This window comes from Heteronotia binoei, chromosome 14 (assembly GCF_032191835.1).
Source record: "Heteronotia binoei isolate CCM8104 ecotype False Entrance Well chromosome 14, APGP_CSIRO_Hbin_v1, whole genome shotgun sequence".
Classification (NCBI taxonomy): domain Eukaryota; kingdom Metazoa; phylum Chordata; class Lepidosauria; order Squamata; family Gekkonidae; genus Heteronotia; species Heteronotia binoei.
This window is the reverse complement of record NC_083236.1, coordinates 30,557,804-30,569,859: the sequence shown is the minus strand read 5'-3', so window position 1 is coordinate 30,569,859 and position 12,056 is coordinate 30,557,804. Positions and strand designations below refer to the sequence as shown.

Below are 12,056 nucleotides of genomic sequence, written 5' to 3'. Positions count from 1 at the left end.
GAAAAGGAAAAATAATTTATCATATATCATATAAAGGTTCTGTGGTCCTGCAACTGTGGTATATGACTCATTTCAGGCAATTAACATGATCATGATGAATTGTTACTAAAAACTTCCTAAGGCCAGTCAACTATCACCCAAAGATAATTCTATGTATGTTTCTATTTGTAACACTGATTGCAATTCTATTTGTAACAATGATTGCAATTCTATTTGTAACAATGATTGCAATTTAATTTTCTTATGTTATCACAGATAATTTCCTTTGTATTGGATATACTGTTGTTGCCAGCAGAACTGCTGAGATCTGAGCATACCAACCCCCTGTCTTTGTGAAAGTAAGTCAGGGAGGGATCTCTTCCTTCACTGAAGAGTCTGTCAATCTTTTTTAAAAGCATTCTGTTATTGGAGGGAGGGGTGAGAAGAAACTCCTAATGGTCAAAATTCAACAGGGACAGCTATGTCAGTTTGTTGCAGCTGAAATAAACAGGAATCTTGTGGCATCTTACATTTCAGATTAAGTCTTTCTGGACTAGTGCTCTCACTTCTTCAGTGAGCCTTATCAAGCTGTCATTTTACTTTGGGACAGATTTTTAAAAACCCACAGGATCACAAAAAGTGGCGAGTTGAAGCAATTTCCCCATGCATTTCCTACAGTTTATAGAAGCCCTGAATCTGCTGTTTATTTTTTCCCTATTACTAAAAATAATGATTATCCACCCACTGCATCTGAAAATGTGTGTCCTAGTCCAGCTTGCAACTGTTGATTCCACCACCCCCCTCTCATACTGTACAGGAAATGTCTAAATAAGGAGGTTCCTCTCAGAGCACAAAAGCTCATATGGGAATAAAATGTTAGTTTCCTCCATACTACCGCATAAATATTTGCATGTGGAAGACCGATCCACTGCATGGGGAAGGGGGGAAGAGGCCTGTAGTCTACAAAAAGTTTGTGCTGGAATTAACTGTTTGCTTAAAAGGGGGGACACCCTACAAAGTCTGTTAGTCTGTTGCAAGAAAAAACAAACCTAGAGTTTTCTAGCAATTTAAAGACTAAGTTGGCGAGTCCTCGCTAAATATATATTTTATTAATTATGACAGGGAACACCCTGCAGAGCCAGGGGCAATGTAATGCAAAAAAAATACAAAGTGAATAATGCAACTACGCAAAACTCAAATCTAATCAAGAAAAGTACCGATACCCTTTATTAGCCATACTGAGGTGCTTATGCCCCTGCAATTCTCCTCCAACCCCGATCCCTCTACGAAATATGCCGGGGAGAGCGGACTCTGCACACGCTCAGAGACACATCGGTCCCAGAGGAAAAAAGGCCTGAACAGAAGACCAGTCTCCCTCTTCTTTGCCGTCTTCGCGTCACGGCCGCGAGGGGATCGCCACGTGATCCAGCCGCCACGCCCGCCGCTAACCACCACGGATCACAACAGCCCGTCACTCACCTGACAGCCATCACCCGCCTCACTCGCTGGGCGCTGCCATCTTCCCAAGAGGCAACGCGCCACGGCTGCCCAGTTGAAAAAATCAGCCCTACTGGAAGGAGACGCCGAAACCCGACTTAAACACTTCCGGATTCTCCCAGTGAGTGAGTGAATCGTGTGATGTCAACGAGCTTGATCCCCTCCCCGCCCCCCCTCAACAGCGGCTCCGCTAGGGAGATTTCCTGGACTTTTTGCTCCTGGCAGGATCTCTGCAATGAAAAGGATCCTCCGGTCGTATGTCTCCTGCCTCACAGGGTTGTTGTGAGGATAATGGAGGGGAAACCGTGTCTACCGCCCGGTTACACAGAATTCCTGCTCCTGGCCACAAATAAGACCCTAGGACTTATATTTCTGCCATTTTGAAACCTAGTGGGCGGGGGATATAGAATTGATATTTCAAGGCGCTAAAAGGAAGATTTCTAATTATTTTAATTCCACTTTTCAAGTCGATGTACACTGCACCGTCCCATATTTTGTAAGGTAGGTTTACTTGGAAGTAAGTGGCCCACAGTCATCCCACCCAGAAAGCTCCATGACTGAGTGGGGATTCTGCCCTCCTCGGTTTTGTACTCACAACAACCCTGTGAAGTAAGTTTGGCTAAGGGAGAGTGACCGGCCCAATGAACTCTGTATCAGAAAGGTTAACAGTGCCTCTGACAAGGAATGAAGCTGCACGCATGCACATTGGCCCAAAGCAAAATAATACTTTTTTTTTTTTAAGTCAAGTAAAGCATGACAGTAGTTACAATATTTGATAGTCTATTTTCAGACTATCAAATATTGTAACTACTGTCATGCTTTACTTGCCTTTTTTTTTAAGTATTATTTTGCCTTGGGCCAATGTGGATGCGTGCAGCTTCATTCCTTGTCAGAGTGGCACTGTTAACCCAATTTTCCTCAGCGCTTTCAGCACTATACCAGAGGTGGCCAAACTGGCTCAGGAGCCATATGTGGGTCTTTCACACATCTTGTGTGGCTCTGGAAGCCCCCACCGACTCTGCAGCTTAGAGGGAACATTGCGTCCTAAACTAAGCCTTAATAGGATGAACAAAGCAGGAGTCAAGTGACACCTTTAAGACCAACCAATTTTTATTTAGAACGTAAGCTTTCGTGTGCTCTTAAGCACACTTCATCAGACGAGGAATCCAGCACAGTGAGCAGAGCCATACATAGCTGGTAGGCAGTGGCCCAGAATGCAACATGGTACAGATTTAAGAACCAATGACAGTGAAGTAAAATTATCTGGTAGGCAGTGGTTCAGAATGTAAAATGGTACAATGGCAGAACTGTAAAATTAACAAATTGAGCAAACCTTTGATCTGAATAGCATGAGCATGCGAAAGCAACAAAACAACAGTATGCAGTAAAATTAACAAATTGAGCAAACCTTTGATCTGAGTAGTATGAGCATGCGAAAGCAACAAAACAGTAGTATGTCAAACTATAAGATTGTCAATGACAATGGAAGATGGGTTCAATATATGTAATGGGATAAGCAACCAAAGTCCTTGTTTGAGTGTGTCAATACAGCTAAAACAGAAAACCTTAATAGAATGGAACACGCACTTCCAGTTGAAAAGTTATTATGACTGTATCTCTTTGACGGGGGGGGGAGCGTTGTGACGCGCTTTGGACAGGAGGATGACGCGATTCCCACTCACGGGGCGGAGCAGAACCTTTGCCTCTCTTTTTCCCAGCATCCTTCGGGAGCAGCGCGGCCTTATGTGGTTGCCATGGAGCGTGCGGCAGTGTTGCGCGTGAAGCGGAAACGCGGCGGGTCGGCGCCGGCCGAAGCCCTGGTGTTGGCCTGCAAGCGGCTCCGTACCGAGTCGGAGGTTGCCGACGCCACCGCTAGCGGCGATGGAGTGGAGAAAAATCTCTTCAAACTGGTGGCCACTGTGGTTTCTCAGGTGAGGGCCGGGAGGCGACCTTGTCATTTTGGCTTCCATCACTACCTGCAACGTCTCTTCCCCTGTGAACTAGACTTGTCAGCTTCAGTGAGCCTGGTGTTCAAACTCTGCTCTCCCCAGGCCCCATCTCCATATCCTGGAATTTTCCTACCTGGAGTTGGCAATCCTGCGAATTACTAGTTTTCAAATAATTTTTATTAGATCTGTTTGCAGTATCAAAAACAAGGTGCATAAGCTTTTGGAGTAAACAGAGCTTTTTATTACATCATTATAAATTCAAGACTTATAGTACTTTTAAACGCCAATAATTAAAGCAGTTATTTTTATTCATTTTTAACCTACCATTTCTTCCTGGTGGCATTCCCTAAGTAGCCTGCATTGTTCTCTCGTTTTATTCTCACAACAACCCTTTGTGGTGGATTAGCTTGTGTCTACTTGAGGTTTGTGGTCACCCAATGATTTTCCATGGCAGAGCCAGTTTGGTGTAGTGGTTAAGTGTGAGGACTCTTATCTGGGAGAACTGGGTTTGATTCCCCACTCCTCCACTTGCACCTGCTAGCATGGCCTTGGGTCAGCCATAGCTCTGGCAGAGGTTGCCCTTAAAAGGGCAGCTGCTGTGAGAGCCCTCTCCAGCCCCACCCACCTCACAGGGTGTCTTGTGGGGGAGGAAGGTAAAGGAGATTGTGAGCCGCTCTGAGACTCTTCGGAGTGGAGGGCGGGATATAAATCCAATATCATCTTCTTCTTCTTCTGAACCTAGATCTCCCAGATGTACCCTGGCATTTATCCACTACTCAACACTCCCAGGGAACTACAAGGCTCCAGTTTGTTGTTGTTGTTGTGTCAGTCTAACATAGCCACTCAGCTGTGTTACTCTGTAGTTGTTGTAGACTAAAACAGGAGTCCAGTGGCACCTTAGAAACAAACATAAGATTATCCAGCAAAGGTTTTTTATTAATCTTAGTGATTCTGTATAGTTCATGAGAGAAAGTTTATGCTGCAATTAATTCCTTTAGTCTCTAAGGTGCCACTGAATTCCACAGTCTCCAGTTAGAAGAGTCAGGTAAAAGATCATGTGAAAGACCTTGAATTGAAATCATGCCAGTCAGAATATCGACTTTGACAGCCAGTTGTCTGACTCTGCATGAGGCAGTTTCATGTACTTATCTAGGATACACATTGTTGCAAGTCATTCTCCAGCATCTGCATTAGCTGGATCTCGTGACACTTTTTTCATAGTTATGTGATAGGAGCATGACAGCAAAACTGTATGTGGTCTCTAGCATGTGCTAACTGCAGATAACTCTTGTATTTCTTTGGTGTGCTACTGGTCATAATATATGTATACATCTTTTTCAAAAATGAACTTCTAAGACAGTAATTGAACATGCTCCATTTTTTTGCTTTGTGCAGGATGAACCTGTTCAGAAGTACATCCAAGAAGCTATTACCAAAGACAAAGCAGCTCAGCGCCTGCGTCCATCGTTGGGAAGTACCCAGAGAGTAACACAAGATCTTCGCTCTTCCAAGCAAGCTAGAAGGCAGGAGAGCCGCTACCACCTGATAGCTAGCCACCGTCCAAATTTCACTGATGTTAAAAGCATTCTTCCTGCAGATGGGGCGGAATCAAATGAAAGCAAGCAGCTGGCCTTTGAAGCAAAAAAGGACCCTTCCCAGGAAGAAAGCCATGGTCCTTCAGGATGTTGTGATGAATTTCAGTTGTTTGATATCATACAAGAGGAAAATGTGGAGAAAGATCCTGGTATGCCACAGGTTAGTATTAAGTCTTGAGTAGTTAGCAGTGTGCATTAAAGTATGGCATGATGATAACATATACAAGTATAACATATTTGGTACTTTTAAAATTTAGTTGTATACATTATCAGAATGTTGGACCATTTTGATCTAGCTTGGAAAGGCAGACATTGAATTTGAGGTACAGGATGGCATTAATGAGATGCTGTTCAGCGGTATATTTGAGAATTCTTAATAGTAGAACACCCTGTAAGGCTCTGGGTGCTAGAACTAAAAAAATCACAAATCTGTTTTGTTGTGGGAAGGTTTTCTTAACTTTTTTGACTGTTTGAATTTTAATTCATTCCTCCCATTGGGGCATCTTGGCATCAGAGTTGCAGCTTAGGACAATCTACAGAGACTTTCCAGTACCTTGTTCTGCAATGGTAGAATTTGAGATGCTTAATTCAAGTGATACGTTGGGTTTTGCCATCCACCTGATTCCACAGATTTTTTGCTCTTGAGGAAAAATGGGGAACTAGGGGGTGGCTCCATTCTGATTCTCTTAACAGGAATAACCTCATCTGCCAACCACAAGTTCATCTGTATTTAGCAATAGACAAGTAGATGTTTGCAGGCTTTGGTGGAGCCTAGTGTCGTGGATTAATTGGTACAGGCTTACTAAATGATAACACTGACACTTCTGAAGAGTTTAACATGTTCCTTGACATAGTATAATTTAGGTTATATTTACTGTTGCCTTTATCTGAGGCTAGACTTATTTACCCTCTGTAAGAATCTGTGAAGGCACTTGCAACACTTGCCTTTTTCTCCCTCTGTCACTAAAGAACAATGTTAAACATGCCTATGCCTGGTACGACTTTTTCTTCCCTTTTGGACAATGGAGCCTCTCCTGCCATTTCGAATTCTTTATTACTCGCTCTTTGAAGCATGCCAGCATGAAGTACCTTTGGATTCTTTACAATAATATGAGGGCCCAGGAGAACACTTTGGGGAAAAAACTTTCATTTTTTTGAGGCCTTTCTCCCTTCCTCCCCGCCCCCCCCCCCCCCCCCCCCGGGCAAGTCTTTCTGATGGGAAAATTTAGAAATATTTTCAATTTTAGAATGAGTAAAATCTTCTTAAAGCAAGGTGTTTTTTCATGTTGGAAATGTGTAGTATGAAAAAAAATCTTTTAATTTTTCCAGTTGAAAAATAGGGAAAATTCTGTGGAGTTACACAATATTGTAAAGACTATTTTGCTTAAATATAAATAATTTGAGCATCTATTAATATGTTCTAACGTGTTTAATTATATTATTAAAGGTTCGGTGTTTTCATTGTTGGGAAGTTTAGCTTAATATCACAACATGCTGGCAGAAAGTCATTATGTATTGCAACTCAGTTTTTATCCAAATAATATATTTGTTTACTAGAGAGTTTGCTTTCTACCTTCACCTTTTATTTTTCCCTGCATCTCAGATTGTAAATTAAAGACATATGTGCTACAGTGGCATAGGATGCAGCAGTTTGCAATTTTTTCACTAGTATTGGGTGTACTTACAATATTACTATAGAAAATGAAGGTATTTATACTTTTAAATTCCATAAATAGGCTAAATTAGGGGTGTCAAACTTATTTGTTACGCGGACCAGATCTGACATATATGAGACCTTGTTGGATCAGGCCATGTCAGGCTGGGCCATGTGTGTACCTATTTAAGATCAGGTAGCAGAGAGAAGTTTTTAGAGGACATGATGAAACAAAGACAAAGATTTTTTTTTAAAACCCTTAAAATCATGCTTAAAACATTATCACTTGTTGGTCTTAAAGGTGCTTTCTTTGTATTTCTCCCAGGGGATCTGGGGAATGGAGCAAAGGAAGCTCTGGCTCTTTCCCTCCTTTCCCAGGGGACCAGGAGGGGGAAGGGAAGGGAACCAATGGAGAAAATAGAGGCTTTGCTCTGTAACTCCTGTTGAGCAAGCCTTGCAAAGCGAGCTGAGATGCAGAAGGAAGCAGGAGAGAGGGAGAAGGAAGCAGACAAGAGGCAGTTGCTTGGGGGCCTTATTCGGCCCCTGGGCCATGTTTGACAACCCTGGGCTAAATAGTTAACTTTATATGCTAAGTTATAAATGATGCTTTTTATGTTTTTTAATCAGTAAAAGAAATTTAAGCCAGGTGCAAAAGTAAATATTGCATGCATTTTTGCCTTTCCCTGAGGGAAAAGGTTTTTTTCTTAAATTTTGCATCTCTAGTTCTTCTAGCAACTAAAAGCAGGTAGTAACTCTCAGTAATCATCAATCACTGGTGGGAAACTTTCAGCATATTACTTCAGACATTAACAACATGCCTGGAAACCATATACTTCTAGTATGAAACTTTTTTATTTGGCCTTAAGCTTGCTCATCTGGGTTAATATTGTGTTGACCTAAGTTTTAAAAAGTCATGGATTCTTAAATTATTAGTTCTTAATGTGAACGTTTTGCACTTCTGCCACTAGATGCCAGCAAGGAAGCGGTGTTCAGCTGCAGTGCAAACCACCACAAATTCTGTTGGTACTTTAAAGATGAATAGATTAATCGTGGCGTATATTTTCATAGACTGGAGCCTGCTTCCCTTGATGCCCAAACCGTTGTCCTTGATTGGCTCTTAAATGTTTTAGACTGTTATCTCTTGCCTGTCTTTTCATTAAACATGCTGTATGGTGACACCTGAACAGGAGAACTAATAAGCAACATGTTTCTTGGAGAACTACTTGAAATTATTTTCTAAGTGCACATAATAGCAAGAAGTTAAAAGATTATTAAAGTTTACAAGATTTCTGAGTAAAAACTGAGCAGATTAATCTTTTAGCGAGATTTGTATTAGCCAGTTTTCTGTGTGATCCAGTTAGACCCCACTTTAGAGATGAAATAGAAGCAAGAAGGAGAATGTGTAGGAGGCAGATGTAACAATATGTTTTTGAACAAGCTGCCTTATCCTTTTCTTACCATGTAAATCTCTTGGTGTGGTACATAAATCAGTTTAAGCAAAATTCATCAAGAATCTTATTAGGTAGAAAGGATCCATATCAGTAATTTGTGATTCTGAAAATTGTTTCTAATTTGGACAGAAAACTGATGATCCAGATGTGATTCTCTGCAATGCTGTAGAAATGATCCGTGAACGTCTAACGGTAACTGACAGTGCTAAAGAAGCAGAGTGTGGCATGAAGGAAGACGACTATGTTTATGATATCTATTATATGGAAACAGTATCCCCAGGCTGGATTGAGAACATACTCTCCGTACAGTCCTACACGCAGGATTATGAACTGGTAAGGAAATGGGAAAAGTCAGATTAAGGGCAGAAGAGAAGAATGAAAAGCTATGGGGTGCTCAAGATGTTGTAAATGTTAAATGTTTCAGAGGGTGGTAGGTATGTTGGTCTGTAGCAGAACAACTAGATTTGAGTCCAGTAGTACCTGCGAGACCAACAAAATTTGGGGGATATAAGATTTCAAGAGTCAAAGCTCTCCATCCGATATTGGACTCAAATCTAGCTGTATATGTTAAGGCGCAGTGGTATAGGAGCTTAGATTCAGGTGGGTAGCCATGTTGGTCTAAAGCAGTAGAATGAAGTTTGAGTCCATTGGCACCTTTTAAGACCAACGAAGTTTAACTCTGTGTATAAGCTTTTATGTGCATTGATACCATGTAACAGATAACTTATAACTTGTTTTCAGACAAAACTATTTTTAACTTGAGTATTTTAAATATTGATTGAATCAAAAGACAAGGACTGAATTTAGGCATAATAAAGTCTTGGTTTATCATTACAGGAATGCATTTTGCATGTCTCTGGGGTAGCATGCTCTTTTTTTCCTCCATGTCTCAGACTGTTCTAATACTGGAGACCTTCTGGTGTCCAACAAAGTGGTTTGCTATTGCATTTGAACTGTAAATAATGATATATAGAGAAGAGACAAACCAGATCATAGTTCTGAAGTAGTAACAAACTGCTGTTTTAAGCCTAGATTCCAAGATACCTGAATGCAGCCACTGCTCAGCTTTACTAACATGCATTAGTTACCAAACATAAGGGTAATCCCACAGTTGATATTTGGCGGACACATGATCCAAGACACTTTGTAACTTTGGTTACTAAAAAATTCAAACACATGCTTTATTGCAGCCAGAATAAAGTGCATGTGTGATGTTCATGCACATTCCCCTTCATGTTTGAACCAGCATTGGATTGGGAAAGGAGCCTTTGGAATGGCAGCCAAGCATTTTTCTACTCATGTGCAAATCATGCAAGAAACTGAATGAAGTGGGGTGGGGAGCTGGTCATACACATATTTTGACAACCCTTAGACTGAAAGAGGTTGATTTCTTGTGTATCTACACTTGGAGAAAATTAATAGGTTGTATCTTCTGACTCTGCTTAGCTAAGTGTGGAGCCTTCCTCTGGTTCCCGCTTGACAGAAGAGGGTCTTCTATAATGTAAGAGGAAGGCCTCACACTTAGCTGAGCAGGATACAGCTTAAAGGCATAAGTTTTTTCCACTCAGACACTGTACTTTTAATATGTGCAAACAAAATAGGCTTCAGGACCAATGGTTTTAGTTACATCTGCCTTCCTTCAGGGAGCTCAGAATACTGTGCATAGTTCTTCTCATTCTCATTTTTCCCTGTACAACAACCCTGTAAGTAGGTGAGGCTGGGGAAAAAATAACTAGCCTGAGGTCACCTAATAAGTTTCCTGGCAAGCAGAAGCTTGAAGCTGGGCCTTTCCAGACCCACCATTACATGATGTTGAGTGATTTTTGATGCTGGTTTGCAATAACTATTGTGTCTGAAGTTAGATGAAGTTAGCTTTCTCTGAAGAGTGTGTTTTGGTAACATGCAGGTGGATGAAGAGTGCCTCCCAGAAGAAGTGTACGATGACGAAGATGATGAGAATAATGAGAACAACTGGCGTAATGACTACCCGGATGGGGATGAATTCTTTGAGGAAGATGACAGTGATAGGGAAGCAAGTGAGTACCGTCTGACACTAACTATGGGATTGCATGAGCATTAGGAATAACTGGCCCTTCAAAAAAACAATGTTTTAAAGTAGAGTCCAATAGCACCTTTAAGACCAACAAAGTTTTATTCAGGGTGTGAGATTTTGTGTGTATGCACACTTTGTCAAACAGGATTTCCATGTGGAGCTAACAAAATGTTTTGTGAGCTGGTTATGACCTCTGGGTATTAGGTTGACCAGTACTTTTAGAATTCCTTTATGCTAAGAAATTCATAGCATCCAATGGGAGCAATTAGATCAGTTAAGCAAGAATCACAAGGTCTTCAGGTATAGAACTCAAAATGTCAGTTAACAACAAAAAAAACTCCTCCTAACCAGCACACTGCTGTATGGGATCTCTCATATGCCATGCATAAATTTGTTTTTCTCCAGGCGGAAGCAGCGACGAAGATAGTGGATATATCAGAAGAACACAGGAGAAATATCAGGCTGATGTCCTGTGGGAGTCTGACTATAATGGGTTCCAAGGGCTGGATTCTGAATAGCACAGAGAACTTCAGTGCCAAGGTGACTGTTTTACAGTGGCCTTTAAAGTTTGTAGCACCACAACTATGTCACTTACTATGGTGCATGCTGTGTGGTTGCTTCATTGCTCATGGGAGAATATGGAATAATTAAAGGGATTCTGGAAATATCAGAGTTCCTGTTATTGCAACTCCTTTCTGCATACAACAGTAGACGTGAAGGAATCCCTGGACTTGTCAGGTGTCAGATTTTACTGCACTGGGATGTTTGAGTAGATAGAAGGGTACCAAGAAAAGACGCCTTCCATGGCCATTACTGCGTTTTTATGGCTCTTCTACTGTGGACTGAAATACAGCTGCTAATACTTGGTTATTGAATGCATAAATTAATATAGCAATGTAAATAAATATATCAGTGTCACTGTTTGTTGTAGTGGTTAAGTGTGTGCGGACTCTTATCTGGGAGAACTGGGTTTGATTCCCCACTCCTCCACTTGCACCTGGCCTTGGGTTAGCCATAGCTCTGGCAGATGTTCCTTGAAAGGGCAGCTGCTGTGAGAGCCCTCTCAGCCCCACGCACCTTACAGGGAGGAGAAGATATAGGCGATTGTAAACCACTCTGATTCAGGGAGAAGGAGAGGGTATAAATCTGCAATTCTTCTGTTGAATTCTCTCACAATTGCATGTTTATGATTCTCACTTTTAATATGGAAGCACAGTGTTATCACTCCAGTGATTCTCATGTGCAAACTGACAACACATCCCCATCCCTTATGTGTGACTGTATTAAATGCTGGCATCATTTCTGATTTATGGAAACCTGATGAATTAATGACCTCCAACACATCCTATTGTTAGCAGCCTTGCTCATCCCTTCTAGTTCCAGCAACTTAAGGGGGCAGTGACAGCAACAGCTGCCTCCAAACTTGAAGTGCCCCAAGAATTATTCAGAACTTGCCATAATGGAACTACTTCATCAGATGATGTTTTGTAATTTTCAGTTATTGCCCTGCATTTTTTATACTGCCAGAGCACTGCAGTTTAGTGCTAATACAATCCTATACCACTGATGCTCACATTTATGCTAATAGGACTTAACTCGCTTTGGTCAATATAGAAAGCAGTATTAATGTAGCTGCAACAGAAAAGATGGTCAGGTATTTAGAGCATCTAAAAGTAATTCAATCTGCACTACAAAGTGTACTAATAAGCCCCAGTTCAGCAAATGGGACCAGTGTGCAGCCTTGAGCTTTCTCCACACTCAGTTGGTTTGATGTGTGTCAAATGCACATTTAACAATTCAGAGCATGCAGGATTTAACAGACAAATCTAGTCAACCTTGATGTGAATTTTCTTCGGAGTTAGGAGTTTGCTGTGTGGA

The 12,056-nt window shown here is 41.3% G+C and overlaps 2 protein-coding genes across 5 annotated transcripts in view; one reads left to right on the top strand and one right to left on the bottom strand.

Moving 5' to 3' along the window:
- The window catches only part of PRMT7 (protein arginine methyltransferase 7), a 41,791-nt gene extending 40,274 nt beyond the window's left edge, over nucleotides 1-1,517 (bottom strand). Inside the window, exon 1 of the mRNA XM_060254453.1 lies at nucleotides 1,459-1,517. The gene's annotated coding sequence lies outside the window, so the exon portion shown is untranslated. The remainder of the gene's footprint in view (nucleotides 1-1,458) is intronic.
- Nucleotides 1,445-11,097, top strand: SLC7A6OS (solute carrier family 7 member 6 opposite strand). Of its 4 annotated transcripts, none has more exons than XM_060254456.1 (6): nucleotides 1,445-1,597; nucleotides 3,195-3,407; nucleotides 4,821-5,180; nucleotides 8,255-8,458; nucleotides 10,032-10,161; nucleotides 10,584-11,097. In XM_060254456.1, the coding sequence occupies exons 2-6, from the start codon at nucleotides 3,231-3,233 to the stop codon at nucleotides 10,694-10,696; spliced, it is 984 nt and encodes a 327-aa protein (XP_060110439.1). In that variant the 5' UTR covers nucleotides 1,445-1,597; nucleotides 3,195-3,230; the 3' UTR covers nucleotides 10,697-11,097. The 4 variants fall into 4 exon arrangements, with proteins under 4 accessions (XP_060110439.1, XP_060110441.1, XP_060110440.1 ...); XM_060254458.1 differs by having other exon boundaries at nucleotides 1,445-1,601; XM_060254457.1 differs by having other exon boundaries at nucleotides 1,565-1,977.
- The last annotated feature ends 959 nt before the right edge of the window (nucleotides 11,098-12,056 follow it).

Excerpts from the sequence above, each read along its gene's own strand:
- SLC7A6OS (XM_060254456.1), top strand. The coding sequence starts at position 3,231 with ATGGAGCGTGCGGCAGTGTTGCGCGTGAAGCGGAAACGCGGCGGGTCG. Across the intron at positions 3,408-4,820 it reads TGGCCACTGTGGTTTCTCAG|GATGAACCTGTTCAGAAGTA; the intron begins GTGAGGGCCGGG and ends TGCTTTGTGCAG. Across the intron at positions 5,181-8,254 it reads AAGATCCTGGTATGCCACAG|AAAACTGATGATCCAGATGT; the intron begins GTTAGTATTAAG and ends TAATTTGGACAG.